The following is a 24,882-nucleotide window of genomic DNA, read 5'->3' as shown; positions in this document are numbered from 1 at the left end:
CCATTGTTCCAAGATTAGGTGCCATAGCAATGCTGTCCAGAAAACAGAGAAATACTGATGACAAGGGTAAGGAGTGGGTTAGCCAAACTAGGACCAGAAAAACTAAGCTGGAGGGCAAAAGGACTAAGAATTGGCTTATTCAGGAAAATCCCTTAGCCTCAGCTTGGATCAGCTTCCCCAGCTGATCCCTCCTACCTCCAAATTTTTATAGCACTTTGCCTGGATTTTCCCCCTGCATTTATCTCAATATTTCTAATACCAAAGCTATCTGTGTAATAGATCTCCTCATGTAATCTCCAATGTAGATTATAAACTCCTTAGGAGCAAGATTTGCATTATATTACTTTTGCAATTCACCCTCACTTAAATCCAAATAACACACAAGCCAAGATATCACCCTGTGATGTCACTGGTCTTTGAAAACAAAGGATAAACAGCAACAACAGCTTTGTATACAGAGTGACTAGCACTATGCCTTGTACAAAGTAGACTCTTAATTGGTCTTCTGAATCAAAGTGACCTCTTCCGAGCAAACCTTCTTCCATTTTAAGGGAATTTTAGCTTTTTCTCTCTGTGTCCCGAAGAAGAATTTTTTCTAAGCAACAGAAACAAGACTTAGCAGAGCCAACTACTTTTCCGAGTCAGGTTTTATGCCTGGTTATTTAAGCAATCTCCTAAGTAGCCCCTTGACCTTCCATTTTGGAGGAATTTCCTGGATGTCAAGGTATTTTCCCAGTGTCTCCTATACTCCTTAAGTTAAAAAGATACCGTGTCTCTGCTCATTTTGTTAGGAAATTATGAAATCCCTCTTCCCACACATAAACACAATTTAGGACATTAGCAGGGAGGTGGAATAGAAAGCTTACCAAGGAGAACTGAATGCCACTAACTAGCTAAATGACACAGAACATTCCATTCCCCTTGCCTTAGTTTCCTCATCTATAAGTTGAAGTTTAGGTTAAATCATACTGTGATCATCTGATTTCTTCCAGATATAATATTCTATAACTCTGGGATCTGACACTCCACTGCCAGTGTCTGGAGCTCAACTCCTTATCTCTGACCTCCAATACCAAAGTCTGTGATTTTCTATCCCATAAATCCCATATGATATTATAGAGGCAGCTAGGTGGTGCAGTGGATAAAGTACCAGACCTAGAATCAGAAAGATCTGAACTCAAATCTTAGTTCAGACACTTACTAGCTGTGTGACCCTAAACAAGTCACTTAACCATGTTTGCCTCAGTTTCCACATCTGTAAAATAAGCTAGAGAATGAAATGTCAAATCACTCCAATATTTTTGCCAAGAAAACTACAAATGGGATCATAAAGAGTTGGGCAAACTTGAAATGACTGAATAATATCATATATGTATTAATGGTTCTATATGATTTGGATCTTCTAATTTTGGAAGATGTATGTTGAAAATTATTACCTAAAATTGGGAAAATAAAATATTAAAAATATTCATTAAAAATAGTTCTGTATCTAGTACTCCCTGTCCCAACAAGGCACTCAATCTGGCAGGTTGGGTCCCCTAATAGGCAGCTACCAAGTCAGGACTATAGTCACATTGGTCTCCACTATCAATCTTCCCCCAACAGTCATCCAGGAGATGGAGATGCAACTAGATCAAAGCAAAGATATTTACTAAGCTGGCAGAGTAAGAAGGGTAGCTACAAAGCATCCCCCTTCCACCTCCACATCCCCCATAAGCCTAAGCATACGCTAGGATGATCACACACACAAATCTGGAAAAAAGTCATTATAGACTATAAAAGAAATGAGGTTCATATGTAGGGGAATACAGGTGACCAAGGTAACTCAAGTATCCAATACTACAGCACCTCAAACTCCTTTCTCCTCTTGTGGAGTCCTCATGTAGCTCCTTTGGGGTACAGCCCTTCTGCTTGGCAGCTGGGTCTGCTCCTCTCTGTAACTCATCTCCCAGCTGTCAAGGCTGATTCTCTCTTGAACCCATGATCATTTCTTCTCCTCTGCCAGAGGTAATACTGGTAAAAAGCTGTTTCCTATATCCAATCCCTCACTGACTCACCATACCCATGCCTGATTGGAGAATGTGTACTTCTGCTCCATCAAACTTGTCTTAAACTCTCTCAAAACTGTTTGAGTCTTTTTTTTAAGGGCCATCAGTGGCGTGGCAAATTTTGACCTGGTCAATGGCACTGTCCCTTTTAGTCACACTTGAAAAAGAATACAAGGTGTTAAAGGCAAGAGCATGCTGAAGCTGATTTTTTTAAAACCCTTACCTTCCATCTTGGAGTCAATACTGTGTATTGGCTCCAAGGCAGAAGAGAGTGGTAAGGGTAGGCAATGGGGGTTCAAGTGACTTGCCCAGGGTCACATGGCTGGGAAGTGTCTGAGGCCAGATTTGAACCTAGGACCTCCCATCTCTAGGCCTGACTCTCAGTCCTCTGAGCTACCCAGTTGCCCCCCTCAAGCTGATTCTTAAATTTTTGGTTTGGCCATTATTCTGTAGAAATAAGCAAATTTCAGATCATTGATTTATTGTTTTGTTAACTGTTGTTGACTTAAGCTGGAGAAAATGTTAATAATGCAGATCTTTAGGTATTAATCACAACAACCCTCAGAATTATTACTATTTTCTTATTTATTTTCCCTATTTTACATTTATTTCCCTGTTTTCCTATTTAAGGAAACTGAGGCAGGGCATTAAGTGACTTGTCCAAGGCCACACAGCTAGTAAATATCAGATGCTATTTTGAACTCAGATCTTCCTATCTCTAGGACTCTTAATCTCTCTCTTCTACCACCAGCTGCCTGTAGCACAGTTCTTAAATAATTCAGAACTAAACGTTCTTAAACAACAATCCAGACCTACCATAGCTAGCAGGCCCTGAGATTACACTTACCCTCAAATACATAATTATGCATAATAGAGTCAGAAACCATAAACATAAGGGTGCACGTCCATACAGGACAAAGGAGTCTGAAATCAGGCTTGTCCAGCCAACAGTGTCTGGTCCTCCTCCTCTACCTTTAGCCAACTGTGGAAATAAACACCTCCAACCACCTCTTCTCCCCAGGCACAGAGCAAAAGAAAGACCAACTTGGTCCAAATCTAAATGAGGCCCCTGCTTCCTTATCTCTTCCCATGATGGAAGTTTTCATGGAAACCTGTCTAGGAATACATCAGGAGGATTTGGCAATAGTTGGGAGGGGGTGGAGGGCACAAAGGGTGGGGCCAAAATTCATACTAAAAGTATTTATTACTGAGTTTCTATTTTGTGACTTGAACTGACCGGTTTCAAAATAAACACGAGCAATCATTTTCCCTGATCTTTTGGGTTTACTGATTTCCGGCAGATTTCTTGAGATTAGCTTAACCTGATAGAACTCAGTGGTTGGGGAGCTATGCCAATGGTTACTCAGGACACTCCATTCCCTTAAATTTAGTTACAAATTTATTTTGTCACTAAAAGAAAACTAAATGTACCCTTTTATTTTACTCCTCAAGTTCAAAGAGAGTTGTGTATCTGGCTTTAGACCCTTGAGTTAAGAAGCCCTGACCAAATTCTGCTTTTGATATATTCACCAGTTCGTCATCATTTAATCTCTCAGCCTCAGTTTACTCATCTGGAAAAAATGGAAATAGCAGTAGTACTTATTTCTCTGTATTGTTATAAGGATCACAAGAGATAATATACATAAAGCACTTTGCAAGTCTTGTCTCCATATAAGTGTCAGATATCATTATTAAGAGTGTCTAAACTAGACCTCTCCAAATTCTGCTTTGATTCTAAGAGGGTAAAAGTGAGCATCTTAAAAAGTCAAGGAGAGGCATCTGGGTGGCTTAATGGATTGAGAGCCAGGTCTAGAGACCGGAGGTTTTAGGTTCAAATCTGGCCTTAAACACTTCCTAGCTGTGTGACCCTGGGCAAGTCACTTAACCCCCATTGCCTAGCCTTTGCAGATCTTCTGCCTTGGAGCCAATACATAGTATTGATTTTAAGGCAGAAGGTAAGGGTTTAGAAAAAAAAAGTCTAGGATTTGCTCTCTCTTTCAGCTGAAAACTGCCCATTCATGAAGAGACTTTGGGCTGGAGCCCATGCTAATTCAATAGCTGTCTCCTCTGAGATTTCCTTCTCTGAAATGTGTGGAAGGCTTTGTTTCCCAGTTCCATCCATTCATATCCCTCCAAGCATTCTAGGGCCTGACCTCACCCTGTCCAAAGAGTGGTGCCTCTTCCCAGAGACCTCATTTGAATGAACAAGTTTAAAAGCCCTTTTCTTTCTTTTCCTTTTCCCTCTCCTTTGACAACTCAGCCCCAGAAAAAAAGAAACATAAAAAGAAAAAGAAACAAAAACTCTCTTCTGGATAATCCCAAATCCAAAGATGTTCTGAGTCTATAAGCCATGGAGTGTTGAATTTTTCCCTTTCAATGCCACAAGGTTATAGAGGAGGTTTTCAAGATAGGTCCTAGAAAAAAAGATGGAGGAATCCCTGCTTCCTTAAAGTCCCTTCCTCTGTTGATAATTTCCAACTTAGCTTGTTTGTTTTTAGCTGTTTGGGTGTTGTGTCCCCATTAGACTCAGTACTCCTAAAGAGGAGGGTTTGTCTTTATCTTTCTTTATATCCCCACTTCTTAGCCCAATGCCTGGCACCTGGCATGTAGTAGGTGTTTAATAAATGTTTAATAGCTGGATGACTGTTCTCCCAAGATAAAGGGGTCAGATTTCATACCTGGTTCACAAATTTCCTTCAGGTTTGGGGGTAAGGAAACCTAGTCTAGGAAAATGGGCGAAGCCAGAGGGGAAATAGGCTTCAGCAACAAAGCATGGACCAGTAAGGAAAAGAGGGATTGGATGAGCCAATCTTTCTGAAAAGTGTTTCCACATATAAGGGCTACGGCTGATCAAACAAAGGAAGGATAGAAAGAAGCAATAGGCTTGGGAAAGACATGAGAAAAAGAGGAAAGAAGAAAGGGATGCAATATGGGGCAAAAATGCATAAATGAGGGACATGTTGGAAGATGCATTGTCCTAGTATGACAGGAGATAAGAAGTCAGCCCTCCTACTAAAAAACATGCTCATCACCATCTATAGGCTGTTCCCTACAGTTAAGCCAAGTTGGGGTTGGAAGTCATTTAAGGGGAAGTGATGCAGCATTTTGGGCTTTTTTGAGTGATTACACAGCAATACAACAGTAATCTTTGTTGCCATTTTCCAAAGACCAGGGAAACGGCTGACCCAAGTGTTGGAATGGGTCCCAGCTCAGCCACTGATCCTGGACAGGTCACTTCCTGTGGAAATGAAAGATCAGGATATGAATGATTTTCCATTATAATCATTTGGCTGCATGAGCCAATGCTGAGAATGAGCCACCTCAAGCTAACTAATTAAGCACAGACTTAAACGTATTCACTGACCTTCCCCTCTTTGGCTCTCATTTTCCTCAGTAGGAAAGATATTGTTATCTTCATTTTGCAGATGAGAAGACTGAGGCTCAGAGATATTAGGTAACTTTCCATGATCATACAAACTAGTACATAGTGAAGAAGGTACCCAAAACATCAAGTCTTCTGACTCCTGGTCCAGGGTTAGTTAAATTCCATGACGCTATCTCCACTGTGGATCTCCCATGTGCCCAGAATCATACTCGTTATTGTTTCCTAGGTTTGCCCCACACGATAGAAATAGAAACTTGAAGAGAAGTGAATTTCATCTTCTTATGAGAAAAATCGTCATAATCTTTAGGGATGTCCAAAAGGAAAATTGTTTACCTCTGGAATTTATAGGTTTTTCCAAAGAGGAGATTTCTAGCAAAAGCTGGATGACCACTAATTGAGTAAAACAGAGGGGAATCTCAGTCAAATACAGATGGGCTTCTGAAATCCCTTCCAAATGATAACATCTACTATTTCTATAGCCCTTACTACTACATGCCAGGCACTTTACAAGTATTATCTCATTTAATCCTCACAACAATCCTGTGTAGGTGCTGCTCTTATCCCCATTTTACAGTTGAGGAAAGTGAGACAAAGGTTAAGTGACTTGCTGAAAGTCACACAGCTAGTAAGTATCTAAAGGTGGATTTGAACTCAAGTCTTCCTGACTCCAGGACCAGCATGCCATCCACTGCACCACCTCACTAGGACTCCATTGATTCTCAATGTGGGTACTTCTTTAGTCAATTCAAACCAAAACACATCTTTTTCTTCCCACCCTGTGAAAATCTTATTTCTTTGACAAATAAGATTTTATTAAGCATATACTATGTGCTAAGCACTAAGCTAAGTAATGAAGTTATAAAAAAGAAAAGTATGAAAATTAGGTTAGCTAGGTGGCACCATGGATAGAGTGCCAGATCTATATTTGGGAAGACCTAAGTTCAAATCAGGCTTCAGACACTTCCTAGCTGTGTGACCCTGAGCAAGTCATTTAACTCTAATTGCCTAGCCCTTGCCCTTCTGACTTAGAATTGTTCCTAAGACAGAAAGTAAGGATTTTTTAAAAATAATAATATTTATTCACTGAAATCCCATTATAATGGAGAAGAAAACACATGTAGGAAGATTCTGCAGCAGGGTAGATGGCAAGGCCTATGTATCCTTAGGGTGCAAGATGCTAGGCAGATGCTAAGGCCCCTCAGGTAGCCCGTAGGGCCCAGAAGAAGGGCAAATGGTAAGATCCGGAGAGTCAAAGCAATGGAGATGGCAAAGCTTCAAGTTCATCCCTAATTCCCCCGGGAAGTGCATGTTACCTAGAATCTTGATTATGAAGAAATTATATCCCCTGAAGAGATCATATGTGATCACAACCACACTATTTGAAGTTATAATGTTGTAAAAATATGTGAAATTGGGATTCTAGCCCAATGGAAATGTGGAGCGTGAATTCAAATAATGCAACCACTTTGGGAGATTCTTTATTAGTGCTCTTTCACAACAGGCTTTACTTCCCCTTGAATATAGAAAGGTTCATGGTGTAACACTAGAACTACTCACCACTGCCCCTCTCCTGGACTTTCAAAGCTTTCAAATCTTATTAATATCTGAAATCCAAACACCTAAAGCATTGGATAAACCAACAAAGAGTTATTTCAGTGACTCAGAAAAGAATGTTGGAAATGTCTTATTCACTAAGAATGTAAAAACTAAATGTTCAAAAGCTTTTCTATAACCAATCAAGAATTATTAATATGGTTGGCCAAAGAGTTGGGATTCAACACAAAACCAAAAATGTACAACTGGAAGGGGAATCCATCAAGTCCAATCTTCAGAAAAGAAATCTGAGAAAGGTTGAGTGGTAGAGAGATTAGCCTAAAATCATACAGCAATAAGTGTCTCAGGCAGAATTTGAATTGAAGACTTCCTTACTTTAAGTCCAGCATGATAATCATTGTGTCACTATTGAAACAATATTTGTAGCATGTTGAAATATAGTCATATCTTCCAATAAATCCTCTATGGAGGATGAATCCAATCTGTTAAGTTTTTTTTAACATTTCAAGAGAATTACTTTGTACTTAAGACTCTCTACTTGTCTACCATCTCTCACTCTTGTCATATGATTATCCCCTCTCTTGTTTTGAATCATACATTTCCTAGATAATAAAGTTTATGTCCAGTGACACAGTGGATAGAAAAGATTTTTTTAGCCATTCTCAGTCATATCCTTATTCCTCAAGACCCCATTTGGGATTTTCCTGGCAAAGAAGGAGTTGGTTTGCCATTTTCTTCTCCAGTTTATTTGACAAGTGAGGAAACTGAGGTAAACAGTTAAGTGACTTGCCCGAAGTTACATAGCTATTAAGTTTCTGAGGCCAGATTTGAATTCAGGAACATAAGACTTCCTAATTCCAGACATGGTCCTCTTTTAACTGAGCCACTCAGAGGCCCTCAGGAAGACTTGAGTTCAAATATTAAACTCACTGCCTTTTAGCTATGTAACTAAAGGTAAATTTCTTTTATTTTTTAAATTACATGTAATAACAAATTTCCATACAATTTTTCTTAAGTTATATGATCCAACTTTCTCTCTTCCTCTCTTCCCTTCCCCCTCCCGATGCTGCAGGTGATTTGATCTGGGTTATACATGTATTACCATGCAAAACATATTTCCATATTGTTCATTTTTGTAAGTGAATAATCTTACAAAACCAAACCCCAAAACATAAACCCAAATAAATAATAGAAAAATCATATATTTTCATCTGCATTCTGACTCCAACAGTTTTCTTCCATGAAGAAGAGTGGTAAGGGCTAAGCAGCTGGAGTTAAGTGACGTTCAGGGCTACACACCTAGGAAGTAACTGAAGCCACAATTGAACCCAGGACCTCCCATCTCTACCCCTGGCTCTCAATCCACTGAGCTACCTAGGTGCTCCTCCAGGGTTATTCTAAGAATCAATTAAGGGAAATATTTGTAAAGTGCTCCTGGCATATAGTGGAGATAATAAATGCTTATTCTGCCCTCCCCCCTTCGTCCTTCTCAAGGTGATGCAACTAATAATCAAATTAAAATTCAATTGGGATTGAATTAATTAATTGGGTTAATCATTTATTAAGGATATATTTACTATGTTGAAGACAGCCTACATCAGAGACCCAAAGATAAATATGGTGTAGTGCCTGCCCTCAAGGAGTTTAGTAGAATCAGAATTAGAACGAGGGTTTTTAGACTAGGGTATTTCCACCACACCTAAATCTTCACCATGAAGTTTTACAACTAATTGGTTCCACATGGTACTCAAGTGTATATGACACTATTGTTCTCTATGTCTAAATTATGTCAGGCTACTCCATTCCACTAAATCAGAAGCTCCTCAGAGAAGTTAGCTTCTTCTCTTGTATCCAATATGGCACCAAACATAGCTGGATGCAGTTAGATACCTAATGGATTGATTAGACTTCTCTCCTTTCCATCCCAAGGGAGAACAATTGCAGGTTCTTATTCTCTCTGCCTCAGAGATCCTACTTGTAGGCATGTCCCCAGGGAGGATGAGAATAAAAAGAAAACATAAAATAAAGAATAATATAAAGAATAAATTTAAGAATAAAATAAATAATAAATAAAAGTCTAAGAATCAAAATAAATTAAATGATAACAGCTAGAATTATAAATATGTAATGTGCCAGGCACTGTGCTAAGTACGTTATAAATATCATCTTATTTGATCCTCACAGCAACCTGGAGATGTAAGTGCTATTTTTAAAAAATTTATTCAAAAATACTTTATTCTCCCAATTCCATATAATGACTATTTTCAACATACATTTTCTGAAATTAGAAGCTTCAGGTAGGTGCTATTTTTACCACCATTTTATGGTTGAGGACATTGAGGCAAACTGAAGTTAAGCAATTTGCCCAAGGTCCCCATAGCTAGTGAGTAGCAGGCTATATTTGAACTCAGGTCTTTCTAACCCCAAGCCCAGTACTCTATCCATTAAGCTACGTAGCTGCCCCATAAACACCAAAATATTCATAGCAGCACTTTTGGGCAAAGAACTAGAAAGAAAGCAGACATCAGTCAGATTGGGGAATGGCTAAACAAATTGTGATACATGAATATAAATAAAAATGACACTCATAAGAAATGATGAAGATGAAAAACCCAGAGAAGCATGGGAAGATTTCTGTGAACTGGCGTAGTAAATAAAGTAAGAAGAAACATGAAAACTCCACATAAACTAGCATAAATTAAATTTGGAGAGAACACTATCTCTGTGTATAGTCAAATACCATGAGTAACCAATTAAAGACAAATGGAAAGAATAAAAACTAAAAATGCATAAAACTGAATGCTCAGAAATAATAACAACTACATTTAACTGACAAAAAAGTTGGAAAAAACACACAACCAATTCCTCCTTTTTTTGGAGAAAGGGGCAGGTATAGGGATGGAACAGAGAACATATATTATCAGAAAGTGTGGGTGAGTTTGTTGGTTTTGCTGAACATTTTTCTTTTAAGAAACTGTTACAGTTAACAATGTAACTATTAATAATGTAAAAATTGTTATAATTTATATTGGATATGGATGAAAGAGAATTCATTAAGCACCTACTATGTGCCAAGCACTATACTAAGTGCTAGGACTACAAATAAAAACCTCAGAAGACCTGCCTCAAAACCCTGCCCTTTAGGAATTTACTTTCTGATGAAAGAAACAATATCCACTGGAGGGGATACTTTAGCTGAAAAAGTTTTGGGGGGGAAAGGAATAAGCATCTATAAGTACTTAGTATGTTCAGTATGGCAAAAATTGCCATGATCCTTATCACATTTAATTTCTTTACCTTTTTTCTATTCTTTTTTTTAAGAAACAAGGCAATGAACATGGTTGAAAGGGAAATGTTTTGCATGTTTGCACATGTATAATCTATACCAAAATGTTTGCCTTCTCAACTTTTTCCTAAACATTAAAATTTTTTGTTTACATATAATAGAGAAAAATAATATTAACTTTAAACGTAAAAAAGAAAAAAGGCAAAGTTAGTATTGTAAGACAAGTTTAGTGGGACATGAGTTTGAATCCTGGCTCTTCCACTTAACTGCTTATGTGAGTTTGATCTTGTCTGGGCCTCACATTCTTTCTCATAAAATGAGACATTTGGATTAGATAATTTCTAAGGTCCCCTTGAACAGCTAGGTGGCACAGTATATAGCAGGTCCTGGAGTCAAGAAGATTCATCTTCCTGAGTTTGAATTTGGCCTCAGATATTTACTGGCTGTGAGACCAAGGACAAGTCACTTAACCCTTTCTGCCTCAGTTTTATCATCTATCAAATGACCTGGAGAATAAAATGGTCAACCACATCAGTATCTTTGCCAAAAAACAAACAAACAAACAAACAAAACGAGGTCATGAAGAGTCAAACACAACTAAAGGCAACTGAACAAAAGATAAAATTTCTTCCAGCTCCACTCTGGTGGGAAAGTGACTATAAGAAGTTAATAAAGAGAACAACTTTGCCCAACTTTGAGAGGGGACAAGAGATCCCTAGAATGATGCTGTTCTCTTGTCCTCTAAACTTTAGCTTCTTGCCAAAAAGTCCTTCTTTTCCTAACCTCATTATAGATCCAAAGCATTGTGGCTACTTCTCCCAAATGGCTAGAATGCTTTAAATTCAAATCTACTTGGAATGCTGGGAAATGTCTTCAATACTTGTCCCACCCTACTGTCTGGGTTATTTACATGCTTCAAAATAGTATATTTTTAGGGAATCCTGTCCATCCAGATATTTGTTCAATTATTTCAGTAGTGTCTGATTTTCTTGACTCCACTGTGCCATGTTAGGTTCCAATAAATACTTTAACTTTTCTAAAGATCCCTTCTAGCTATGCAGATGACAGTCCCTCCCACCTTAATCAAGGCTTCACATGAACTGGTGTGGCTGAAGTCCTTTGAAGGGCTGGAGGTGACCAGTTCTTTGAAGACTTAATAAGACCAATCTTCAAAAAACAGACCAACTTGATTGGATCACCATAGGAGAAGGTCTTTAGTGAAAGGAAAAGTCACTGATATTAGCTACAAAACAACATCCAGCCAAGTCTTGGACAGTTCTTCCAAAGTTTCCCCTAACCCAGCCTTGTCCTCCTGATGACCTCCCTCGAAACCCAGCTTTCCATTTCTGAAACTATTTCACCTCCTGACCTCATTTCACATCTTTGTTGTGCATAGCAATGTTGTCAGAAGCAATCCATTCTGCCTTCCTTTTTGTCCAGGCATTCACTTGGAAATAAGACTCTTGGAGCCAAATTTATTTATTTATTTTAGAAACCTTAAAGTCTCAAAATATCATATTTTTTTCTTGGAAGCATCTGGCCCAGAAAAGTGTGACTCATTGCCTTTCACCACTAACTCCTAATTGTTCCCAGGAAGAGCAAGCATGTAAGTCTATCTTTAATATACAGTACTTAAATCTTTAGATTCTAGCACTTGAAAACCTATAAAAACAGTTTGTTAATAACCCAAGTCATCAGCCCAACTGGAAATCTTAGGATCCTAAAGGTGACCCTCAAGAAAAGTCTAGCAAAGTCACTTGCCTTTAGTCAAGTAAAAGTCCAACATAGCTAAGCTAGTTGGTTTCAGGTGGTTCTCCTTTTGTAATCCATTCAGATGGATTTATTTCCTTGATGGTGAAAGAGATTTGCCTTATTACAAGCAAAATTCATCTTGAATTAGAAAAATGCACTGAACCATAGATAGCAGAGATACAAATTCCCCATTCTGAGTGATTGGAATGGCATTGGACAGATTATAAATTTAAAGCTGGAAGGAACCTAAGAGGTCAACTCGTTGAACATCCAAATTCTATGGATGAGGTAAGAGAGGTCAAAAGATTAAATGCCCAATATCACACAGATAGAAAGTGGTAGAGCCAGGATTAGAACCAAGGTGCCCTGACTCAAATCCAGGGCCTTTCTACTTTCTACGCCATTATCTACTTATTGTTGTTCAGTTGTGTATGACTCTTTATGACCCAATTTAGGGTATTCTTGGCAAAGACACTGAAGTGGTTTGCCTTTTCCTTCTCTAGCTCATTTTCCAGATGAGGAAACTGAGGCAAACTGGGTTAAATAAACTTGCCTGGGGTCACAAGGCTAGTAAGTATCTAAGACCATATTTTAACTCAGGTCCTCTTGATTTCAGGGCTGGCACTCTATCCCCTGCAACATCTAACTGCCCCCATCATGTTCTGCCAAGTGGTATCAAATAGAAACATATGAATATTGGCTTTAGGAGCTGCAAATTAACATTATCTACGTTATATTATATTTTATTTTACTTTGTTAAACATTTCATAATTACTTTTTAATTTGAGTTGGTGTTAGGAGTGGCCTCCTCAGGTTCGACACCTCTTTCTACATGATATAACAATTTACTACCAATCAATATTTATTAAGGGCCTATGGTGTGCAGATTGTTGTGATAGGTGCTGAGAAGATGAAAACTTTAAATCAAACATAGTACCTGCCTACAAAGCATTTAATGTCTAGTAGTAGATCACAGGAGCTGGAGCTTGAAGAGAATTTTAAAATTACTTAGTTCAACCTCTTCACTTTATAGATGGGGAAACCGAAAGAGTTTAAGTGGTTTGGCCAAAGGCATACAAGTGTTAAGCTTCTAAACTCAGATTCAAATCTAGGTTCTCCAGAGTTTTACCAATATATCATGCTGTCATTTGGGGAATACTTGCTCCAGGACCCATTTTAAAAAGGACACTATAGTATTGGGATACAATGAAGACATTTCTAGAAATGCTATGGACATAGAGGGAAGAAACAGTTTTTACAAAATTTGGGAACTTAAAACATATATGTTTATGCCAGTGGTTGGCATGATCAAGCTAAGAGAGTCCAACTGGGTCATTCCCCAATCCACCTCCATTTCACCCTGGTGTCTTGACCTCCATTAAAGGCTCAGTGAGGGATCTGGCTGAGTTTCAAAAGAAGGGAGATGGGATAAAAAAAACCACACCAGCTCTGTGGGTAGAAGGGAGGTTAGAATGGCTTATTCCTGAAGCTGCCCACTCTCTTTCCCCTTGATAATTATCTGTCTGCTGATTCATGAGCTGTGGTTCTTGTGGGAACTCTTCCTGGCTTTTCCTGAAAACAAGAGCAAGAGGATAAGCACAGCTGAAAATGGGTGATAAACTGGAGGCCCTCATTGGGGTGAAGAGTTAGAGAAAAGGAGATTTCAATTGGAAAAGTCCTCTCCTATTCATTTTCTTACACTTTTCTTTGGCATCTCTCCCCAGGGATTCTCCCTTCTCACAAGTAGGAGAAGTCCAAGGAGAAAGATTACCACCCCTGCCTGTTGCACCCCAAGTAGGGAAAGATGGCAACCTCCTTCATAGTGATCTCAAGAATTTCAATAATGCTTGGTGCCTGGAAAGTCCGCAGTTCAAGCCTACACACCATTTTCAATGAAGAAATACTCTCTGACATATTTAGGATGCATTCTCTCTCCCTAGGATGTCTAGAGTTGAATAACCAAATGAAGATGCTCCTCTGTTTCAAACAATAAGAGCCTTGCTTGGTAGTATTAGGTTTAATTTGTTATTATATAGCAATAATTAGGATACAGAGAGATAGATACCTGGCAGATTAGTTTGGTGGGATATATTTAGAAATCTTAGAGTAGTAATATAATCTTAATTTCCCATTGATCTGCAAAATCCTTAAGAAGAATAAGGACAGCCAGGTAATGATGTGGATAGAGTCCCAGATCTGAAATCAGGAAGACCTAAGTTCACTAGACTCAGACACCTACTAGCTGCGTGTCCCCAGGCAAGTCATTTAACCCTGTTTGCCTCACTTTCCTCATCTATAAAATGAGCAGGAGAAGGAAATGGCAAACCATTCCAATACTTTTGCAAAGAAAACCCCCAAAAGAGGTCACAAAGAGTAGAATATGACTGAGACAACTAAACAACAAAATTAAGAAGCGTGTTATCTGAACTCTAAGGTTTTGCCATGCATTCAGACAATTGGCAGTGATGACAAAAGGGAATGGAAAGAGAGGCTCAATGAATCATTAGCCTTATTGGTTGAGCTATGGACTATGGACTAATACTACCATTCTGGAAAGCAATACGGAATTATGAAAGTAGCTAAAATACCCTTTGACTCAGAGATTCTTTTGCTAGCATGCCCCAAGGAAGTCACTGATGGAAAGAAAGGTTCCAAAATATATATCAACATTTTTTGTGGTAGCTAAAAACTGGAAGCAATGTAGATGTCCATCGATTGAGTAATGACTAAACAAATTATAGCTCATGAATGTAACAGAATATTAGTATGCTACAAGAAATTACACACATAATCAATGTAGAGAAGCTCAGAAAGACTTATATGAACTGATGCAGTCATGTAAGGAGATCAAGGAAACAACAATATACCTGATGAGTTTCTAAAGTAAATGGAAAAAACAACTTCCACCAAAAAAAATAAAAAGAGCTATGAGAAGATACTTCCTCTATTCTTCTTACAGAGATGAGGAGTCCAGGATCAAGTGAGTCATTAAGTCCATAAGCATTATTACTTAATTAATTGCTTAATTAATCAAGGCACTGTGTTAAGTGCTGGAAATACAAATATAAATAAACAGTCCTCGAGGAGCTTACATTTTAACACTCGTGTTAAAATAACAAATAACATCATATTTAATATAGTTTTTCAATGTATTAACTGGTTGTGCTCACTTTTTTCTCTTCTTCCTCTTTTCCTTTAAATTTTTTTTTTTGTTATAAGGAATAATTCTCTGATAGGAGATATCGGAAGGAATACTGGAGGAACTCTAGGCAATAGGAAAACAAAAGATAATAAAAAAAATTTTTAAGTAAGCATGTTATCTTTATTTCTGATAAACTAATGAATGATAATTTCTAAGTACTAAAAAGGTCATATGAAAAAGTGGAAGAAAAATGATTCTAGAGTCAAAAGAACAGAGTTTAAGTCCTACCTAACTAGCTGTGTGATTGTAAGCAAGTCAATTAATCTTTCTGAGCTTCTGAGCCTCAGTTTTCTCATCTATAGAGCTCAGCTTTAATCTTTCTTCCATCTCTCAGTCTATTCCCATAAATCTTCAAGTTCAATACAGAAATGTGAGCTTTGATTATTTTTTGTTTTCAGTCATTTTAATTACATATAACTCTTCATGATCTTATTTGAGTGTTTTTTTGGCAGAGATACAAGCATACTTGGCCATTTCCTTCTCCAGCTCATTTTACAAATGAGTAAACTGAGGCAAGCAGGTTAAGACACTTGCACAGGGTCATATAATTAGTAAGTGTCTTGTGATAATAAGTGTCTGAGATTTGAACTCAGAAAAAAGAATCTTCCTAACTCCAGATCCAACACTCTATCCTCTATGCCACCTAGTTGTCCCCACTCTGATTATTACCACAGTGCTAGTAATTATGAACTATAAAATAATTACTAAATTATGGCAAACTATTCAGTTTTATATATGTGGTACAAAACTTGTGAAACTTTGCTTCCCAGCTCTCTTTATCTCCCCACTCCTGTGCTTGACCTCCCTCATTCTAGTAGGACTTATCTGAGCCTCATCCTTCCTTCTCTGTGCAACTATAATATCTTACTCCTTTCATATTCTCCTTTCACTTCCCATCCCCAGAATCTCTGGGAGGTCAAGCCAGATCTAAATCTCTTCTGGTCCCCAGGATTCCAGAGAGATTGGAACAGTTCTGGGTTTTACTAGTACAGTTTGAGTTGTGGTTTGGATGACCTGAATAGGGACCATAACAAATCCCTGATATTTCAGGTGTAGGTTTCCCTACCAGGGCCTAACCAGTGGTGTGCCCAGTGGTGTGCTAGCATCGATGTTAATTTTTCAGTGTGAATATTTATACCTTGGAAATAGGCAAATGCTATAAATCAGATCTTGGTTTATTGTTTTGTTATTATTTCAACCTAAGACAGTGATATAAACATACATAATAATATATAAATATAAATAATAAATTAATTAAAATAAAGATTTAAAAAAAATTTTTTAAAGATGGAAGGTAAGGGTTTTTTTAAAAGGTGCATTGAGGCAACTAGATGATTCAGTAGAAAATCAGTCATAGAAACAGGAGGTCCTGGGTTCAAATCTGACCTCAGACACCTCCTATCTGTGTGATCCTTGGCAAGTCACAACCCCAACTGCCTAGCTCTTAACCATTCCTCTACCTTGGAACCGATACTTAGCATCGATTCTAAGACAGAAGGTAAGGGTTTCTTTTTTTTAAGTGCATTGTATATTTTTTTCAGAGTTGGTTGTTAAACATTTGCCAATATACCAGTGGATTTAAGCCTACATCTGCTAGAGATATTTTAAGGAGCTTCTGGCTCTTCCTAGCCCAAATCTATCCTACAGGTAGGGCTATTTTTCAATCAAAGATCTATTTGACTTGGATTACCAGGGCCCAACATTGGCCACAAAGAAAATCTATTCTATAACTGGATCTATTTTATTCCAGTGCCCACCAATCAGTAGTATGGAAGTGCTTGCCTGCTATTCTAACAGTCTAAGGATCCAGGGACAGGATGCAAATAGCTTTGCACTCTCTTTGCCACTCCCTCAACAAGGCATATGCTACTGGGACCCTCCAAAGGGGTGTCAGGGCACTGGAAGCCAAAGAAGCCTCCCTGAAACTTTCAACTCACTGCTCATGGAAAAGGGACACTTCAGACATCTGACTGTATCTCAAACAGAGCTCTGAACAGCTCTGCATGTCCAAGATTGAGACTTAGTCTGAAATCAGGCAATCAAAAATCATGTATTGGGAGCAGCTGAGTGGCTCAGTGGATTAAGAACCAGGCCTAAAGACAGGAGGTCCTAGGTTCAAATCTGGTCTCAGACACTTCCCAGCTGTGTGACCCAGGGCAAGTCACTTGACCCCCATTGCCTAGCCCTTACCACTCTTCTGCCTTGGAGCCAATACACAGTATTGTAAGGGTTTAAAAAAAAATCATGTATTAATCATGTATTAAATACCAGTGCTAAGGGAGAGAGGTATAAAACCAAAAGAGGTACAAAAATCCTTGCCCTTGATAAGCTTATATTCTCCTGAGAAAGCTAACATGTCCATAAATGTGTGGGAGTTTATTGGGAAATCTGAAATTGATGGATCTCTTGAAGTTGGCATTTCTGAGCTATGGCAGGCTGAGCCAATTGGTTATCCACACAAAGTTCTCAGCATTAATATGGTAAGGTCCTGGGAGGGAACTAATGTTTCAAATTGCCTAAGGAAGAACAAAATGGCCCAGATCTGAAATGGAGTTCATCAGAATTCTCACGTTGACTGGAATGGACAAGCATGTGAGTAGTCCCTGTACTTCCACTCTGGGTGAGACAGAAAGACTTAATCATTAAAAAAAAAAAAAAAAAAGTAGGGACTCAGTGGAAAGAGGTCCAGGTCATGGGTTCAAATTTGTCTTCAGACACTCTCTAGCTATGTGTCTCTATGTAAGTCACTTTAACTCCAACTGCCTAGCCCTTACCATTCTTCTGCTTTGGAACCAATTTTTTTTTTTGCATCAATTCTAAGACAGAAGGTAAGAACTTTTTAAAAATTAGTCTTTGCAAGATATGTGCATATGTATAATAAATACAATATATAACAAATATGAGCACTGGAATGGCATTGTCATGCCAAAACCTTGAGAAAGGCACCTGAACATCTGCAGGGTTGATGAACTAGAGTGGGAATAACAATGAGACAAGCAGACCAATTAGATGGCTATATAGTCCAGGGGAAAGATAATGAACTAGTTTGGTAGCTAACAGTAGAGAGAAGTGGAACTGTTCAAGATATTTCGCAAAACTGAATGACAGGAAGGCTGATGGTATCTTCAACAGAAATATAGAAGTTTAGAAGAGGGTTGAGTTTGAAGAGAAAGAAAATTCATTCTAATTTGGACATAATGATTTTGAGATTCTCTACTTGGCCATTTTATTTACCTGATGTTTATAGGACAGTACTAGAGTGGACAGTAGTAGTGGGAAAATGAATGATATGTCAAAACACGAGTTATCAATTTAGGGGGAAGCTAAGGCGGAGGGGTGAATAGAGAGCCAGGCCTGGAACTTGGAGGTCCTATGTTCAAATCTGTCCTCAGACAGCTTCATAGGCCTGAGATGTACAGTCAAAAGTCACTTAACCCCCATTGCCTAGCCCTTACCACTCTTCTGCCTTGGTACCAATACACAATATTGATAAAGGGGTTTTTAAGTTATCAATTTTAAAAACATTTATAAGTAATCAAAAGCTCTGCAAACCTTAAAACACCTATGTAAATGTCAACTATTATTACTAGGAGCCTCAGCAATAAAACTCAAACCCCACCCCACTCCCAAATACCCTTCAGGAGAACCTCCCTCTTGGGTAAAAGTATACACTCTCTATTACACACAGCACTTTATGTTTTAACTCCCCAATAAATATATGCTCTATTATGGTATGTTCCAGTTATCTATCTTTGTCTTAATTACTACTAAGTGACTGTCATACTCTCAGACTCCTTGTCCATCTCCTCACAGTGCCTAGTGAGGTGTTACCCTTTGCACACAGTAGATTCTTGGTGGTCAATTAAATTATTCAACTTTACTCTACCTTAAGCATGCAAATCCCATAAAAAATAAAAATAAAATACCAGAGAACAACATTCAGATAGTTCTGGGCTGTTTTGACCCACATTGGTATTTTCAACTTCCCTAACAAGGTAAATCTCAAATAGTAGTGACTGGAGCCCTTTCCAACATTCCAACTTTCCACTCCCCTAGAAAAATGTCCTTGTACTCTCAAGAGCTCAGATGTGTGTTCCTGCCCCCCTCCCCCGCCCCCACTCAACAACCAGATTCTATCTCATCCAAGGTGGATCAGAAGGAAGAAAGTAAAATTGCCCCAAGAGTGCTTCCTGCTCACCTCTCAGATGGGAACATAAAAAGAGCAGGTGGGGGGCAGCTGGGTAGCTCAGTGGATTGAGAGTCAGGCCTAGAGACGGGAGGTCCTAGGTTCAAATCTGGCCTCAAACACTTCCCAGCTGTGTGACCCTGGGCAAGTCACTTGACCTCCATTGCCCACCCTTACCACTCTTCCACCTAGGAGCCAATACACAGAAGTTAAGGGTTTTAAAATGTAAAAAAAAAAAAAAAAAAAAAAAAAAAAAAAAAAAAAAAAAAAAAGCAGGTGGTCTGAGATGCACAGCAGCAAAATTTAGGGACAAAGAGGACTGGACTAAGAAAAAAGTCCTAGAGACTCTTATAAATCCTATCCCCAACAGTGATATCTTTCCAGATCTCGTATCTGTGTCTGGGTCCCAGAGGTATCTGCTCCTAATTCAGACCAGGTTTAAAGAAAGCGGAACCCCAGCCGGTTTCTGTAGCTCTGACTCTCCTTCTGCCTGAACATCACTACAGCAAAAGGTGGGGGGAAGGTTCAGAGGAAACAAGCAAACCCCAAATATCCACTGACACTCAGGAAGCCAAAATCTTACAGTGCTGCCAACACCCATACCGTAGCAAAAGACAAACGGTGAGAGAGAGAGAGAGAGAGAGAGAGAGAGAGAGAGAGAGAGAGAGAGAGAGAGAGAGAGAGAGAGAGAAAGCACTTGCAAGATGAGCTGCTCTGAACAACTCGCGATGAGCTGCTCGGAACAACTCGCAAAGATCCACACATCGCCAGTGAGCTGCAGAGCCAGGAGGACACCAAGGACGGGCACCCAAAGGACCCGTTGTTAGGGCAGGGTGTAAGGCAGGCTCTGCACACAGGGCACAACGCACAACGCGAGACAGCTCAAGATCCCTCAGTCTCGGAGCCTGGACAGACACAAGTCCCAACCGGACTCCTAGCGCTCCCTCGGACTGCGCAAACTTCCCGGACAGGGAACTGGGTTAGCCCAAACCCGGGATAACCTCAGAATCCGCTGCGGGTCTGTTATCACTTACCCTGGACTCCGCCCTCCAGCGTTCCCAGCGCCAGCAGAACCAAGCAGAGCGTCCGAGATCCCATTCTTGTCTCTCCTACCCAGGCTCTGATCCGCTACCGTCGGGTGCAAAGCGCAGGGCTCCCCCACTTTTCCCCACCACGGCTTCCAGGAGGGTGGGGACGGATGGAGGAGGTGGGACCGCGCGCGGGCGGGGGGAGGAGCAATCTGCAGACTCCCTCCCTCCAGCTTTAGACGCCAGCTGGAAAAGGGGAGAAGGTTTGGTGGGGACCCCGTTCTTATCACCTTGGAGCTGCTGCCAGCTCTCCTTATTTAGCCCATCTAATCCAACCTCCTCATTTTAGAGAGAAGGAAACCGAGCCCTGGAGAGGGGAAATGCTTTCTTGTGATCCCCTTCATCTCCTATTCCCTTTCCCCAATCTCCTAGTCTCTCAAGAACAGCCAGGCATAGCCGTGGGAAAGAAGATGGAGGGTGGGGTGGAAAGGGGTAAGAAGCCGGCCTGAAACTCCCTAGCCAAAGGGAGCAAAGAATTGAAGCCAAAATATGTTTATTAACCTCCAATCGTCTGAATAGAATTGTAAAGGGCTGGGGACAAGGGCGGGGGGTGAGAAAAGGTACCTTCTACACGCACCCTAGGAGCTTATAATATTAATAATCAACATTTATAAATTCAGTTTAACAAAGCTATTTAGGTTTATTATTCTTTGTTCCTTTGCACCATTTGCTGACAGAAGCCTTCTAGGACTAATTTTTGGTGTTCAGTCAAGTCTGACTCTGCGGGGATCCCTTTTGGGGTTTTCTTGGTAGATCCTGGAGTAGTTTGCCATTTCCTTCTCCAGCTCATTTTACAGATGAAGAAACTGAGACCAATAGTGTTGGCCCAGGGTCAAAGAGCCAGTAGGTGTCTGAGGCCAGATTTGAACTCAGGAAAATGAATCCAAGGATTAATATAATGGGGCCCTAAAAGTTCCAAGACCTCCTTGGATGGTTGAAACTCTGGTTATAAGCAAACATCTGCTGATTTCATATATATAGTATGATTTTTTTGTAAATATATGTATAATAAGATTGAATTGAAAAACACATAAGACGACATTATCGACATTAAATGCAGTAATAATAAAGTACATTGTACATTTTTAGATAGTACTATCACCCCTTTATGGGTGAGGGAGCCGGTAGGGGAGGAGCCAAGACCAGCCCCTCCTCCCACCTCAGAGGGTGCCAACTGTTCAACTTTTAATACCTACATAAACTTTACTGTATAGTGCTGTGCTTTCTCTTCTGGCTCCTATTCCTTGCTTGGTGCTCCTCAGCCTTCACCCCACCACAAAAAGGAAACCTAAAAACAAAAAAGCCCGAAGTAAAAGCAGAACTGACCCAGAGAGACCACTGCCATGTGCCAGACCCCTCCCTCAACTGGTGGCAGCCCCATTTCTGCCTCCTTCTTTTCCCTGGAATTTGAAGTTGACTTATTTGAAGGTAACTGAAACCTCAGAAAGCAAAACTATGGATGGGCATGAAAGTGAAGAAACGACTGTATAGAACTCACTGTTCTCTCCATTCTCTTGTGTTTGTAGTTAGGACCAGACAGCCTGGTTACTGAATTGTTCCATGTTTAACACAACCTAATCAGGTTTGTCTCCCCAGTCAAACTATAAACTCCTGGAAGGCAATTAGCTTGCTGAATAATGTACCAAAATGCCTAAGTGTTGGATAAGAGACCTTATATAAAAGAACTGTTGATTGACTGATCCCCCTCCCCCTTCTAGGCCACCTTAAATGTTCTCTACCTCTAATTGGGCTTAATATTTCCTTATTCCTAGAACAACAGAACTAAAAGGCATCTCGCAGATCCCCTAGCCCAACCATATTATTTTATAGTTTGAGAAACAGAAGCCCAGAGAAAGGAACTGACTTCCTTCTTATCAAGAAGTAAGTCATTTCCTTAAGAATGAAAAGTCAAGATACAGAACCAGGTCTAGGATCCCTAGGCACTATGTGTCTAAGTTTCCTGCCTTTTTCACTTCACCACAAAAACCTTGGGGGAAGGAGGGGTAAATCAGAGGGGATGACCAGAGTCAGAGATTTCTCTAAGAACATCAAGGTGATCACTCTGGGTCCTACAACAGAACAAGTTACCTCTACTACTCCAAAGAAATCAAAGGAAAAGGAAAAGGACTCATATGTACAAAAATGTTCATAGTAGCCTTTTTTTGCAGTGGCAATGAACTGAAAACTAAGATTTTAATTTCCTATCATTTTGAGAATGGCTAAACAAATTACAGTATGTAATTATAATGGAGAAAATTGGGCTCTAAGAAATGATGAAAGGAATGGTCTCAGAAAAACCTAGAAAAGCTTATATGAATTGATGCACAGTGAAGTCAGCAGAACAGAACAATTTCTATAATAGTGATTTTTATTAAATGAACAATTTTGAAAGGCTTAAGAACTCTAACAAAATCAACTACAACTTGAGCCAGAAGACCAAATGTAAAGAGTACTTCCCATTATCTGACAAAGAAGAGTTAGATTCAGGATAGTCAAAGATACATATATTTTTGGAGGTAGCCAACACGGAAATGTGTTTTGCTTACTTTTGTGTGTGTATATATATGTGTGTGTGTGTGTGTATGCATATATATAAATGATTATGTGTGTATATGTGAGTATATGTTTGTATATTATTATATGTGTATAATATGTATTTATATGTGTGTATATATAAAAAGAAAAACAAGTCCTTTGTAACACATGTTACAAAGGATTTGCTTTTCTTTTTTTCTTAATGAGGGGAGGGGAAATAGGAGGAAAAGAAAATAAATGCTTCTTAATTAAAAAATAATTTTAAAAAACATTTTAAGAGATGATGCTTAAAAATTATTGAATGTAAAGTTGTTGTTCATCCTTCATTCCAAAGAAGATGAAAGATATCATGAAATGTTATCTAGACTTGAGAGTGAACTGGATTTAAGTGAGATGGAGTTGCACAAAGTTATCTCTTTCTTCCAGTCATCCAAGTCCAGCAGCAAGACAAAAGTCAGGACAATGGGGGATGACTCAAGGTACAGTAGAGAACCCCAATATCTTCGATGTCTGACTAAGCTCTAAGCATGCCATGGTGCCTACTTCAGTCACCTTCATGGCTACTGGAACAAATTCTTCCTGTTCCATGGCTTGAAGGCTTCATATGCCTGGAGTAGACATTCCCTAACTCACCAATAGGTTTGAGGTCTGTCAGTTACCTTCAACCTATGGGGACAGTTCTACAAGGTTGTGACCAATGCTCATACTACTACTTAGAATTACAGATGAGAGTGGGTGAAATGTGGACACCAAAGGTGGATGAGCAGTCCTGAAAAAGGCTCAGCAAGCTTTCACACTGGAAGTGCTAGTCCTTCATGGACTCCCATATACCTCATAACATAAAATTAGAGGGTCAAGGATGGGGAAAGGATCAGAATTCTCCTGAGTTAGTTGAGAAGGAGCTGATGACCCAAGAGGATCAGCAAGACCTGGGGCCCAGAGCAGAGTTTTCATCCTGATGAAGATTCTTCCTCCACTCTATAGCCCCTAAGTCTACCAGCAACTCCTTCAGTACCTGGGGCCTTCTTATCCCTCAACATCCCTTTAATTCTATATCCTGTGTTAATGAGTTCCTCCTAGGAGCTCCATTTTGGAGAAGGGCTTCAGGAGGTCCATCTTTTATTCTCTTCCCTACTTTGCTTCAAACTCTCTGGATTTTACCATCATCTTTCAGTACTTTCCTCCCAACTCCCCACCTCGTTTTTCAGCTCCCTTCAGGCTTGAAAATACATACGTTTGGGGCAACTGGGTGGCTCAGTAGATAGAGAGCCAGGTCTGGAGATGGGAGGTCCTGGGTTCAAGTTTGAATTCTGTTAAAAATGATTGAGGGAGGGGGCAGCTGGGTGGCTCAGGGGATTGAGAGCCAGGCCTAGAGACAGGAGGTCCTAGGTTCAAATCTGGCCTCAGGCACTTCCCAGCTGTGTGATCCTGGGCAAGTCACTTGACCCCCATTGCCTACCCTTACCATTCTTCTGCCTTGGAGCCAATACATAGTATTGACTCCAAGACGGAAGGTAAGGGTTTAAAAAAAAAATGATTGAGGGAGAGCCTCAAAGGTGTGTTTGGACTATAGACAGATATATTTATGTCTAGTTGAGTTCACCCTCCCCCTCAACCAGAGGTTTCAAGAGGTTTATCCCTGGGATGATATTGAGAACAGGGATGGACAGGAACCAGAATTCAGAAGAAGAACCTCTATGGGGTGTGGTATAGACAGTTTTCAAGGACTTAGCAAATTGCCTGGACCCCAAGAAGCCTTTTCTGAACACAGCCCTGTCAGAGAAAGACTGTAATGACGATCAGCTTTGGGTCTGAGGAAACCAAAGCTTAATTAGAACAGTCTCCA

The 24,882-nt window shown here is 39.6% G+C and overlaps 1 protein-coding gene across 1 annotated transcript in view; it reads right to left on the bottom strand.

Annotated features, from left to right (window-relative positions):
- Positions 1-23,624, bottom strand: part of ITGB3 (integrin subunit beta 3) — an 85,856-nt gene extending 62,232 nt beyond the window's left edge. Inside the window, exons 1-3 of the mRNA XM_044675130.1 lie at positions 23,530-23,624; positions 20,448-20,687; positions 20,141-20,388 (exon numbers count right to left, since the gene is read on the bottom strand). Coding sequence (XP_044531065.1) covers positions 20,141-20,388; positions 20,448-20,687; positions 23,530-23,624 — 583 coding nt within the window. The remainder of the gene's footprint in view (positions 1-20,140; positions 20,389-20,447; positions 20,688-23,529) is intronic.
- Positions 23,625-24,882: the final 1,258 nt, after the last annotated feature.

The sequence above is a fragment of the Gracilinanus agilis genome, chromosome 4 (assembly GCF_016433145.1).
Source record: "Gracilinanus agilis isolate LMUSP501 chromosome 4, AgileGrace, whole genome shotgun sequence".
Lineage (NCBI taxonomy): Eukaryota > Metazoa > Chordata > Mammalia > Didelphimorphia > Didelphidae > Gracilinanus > Gracilinanus agilis.
The sequence above is the reverse complement of the archived record's forward strand: the minus strand, read 5'-3'. Positions and strand labels throughout refer to the sequence as shown.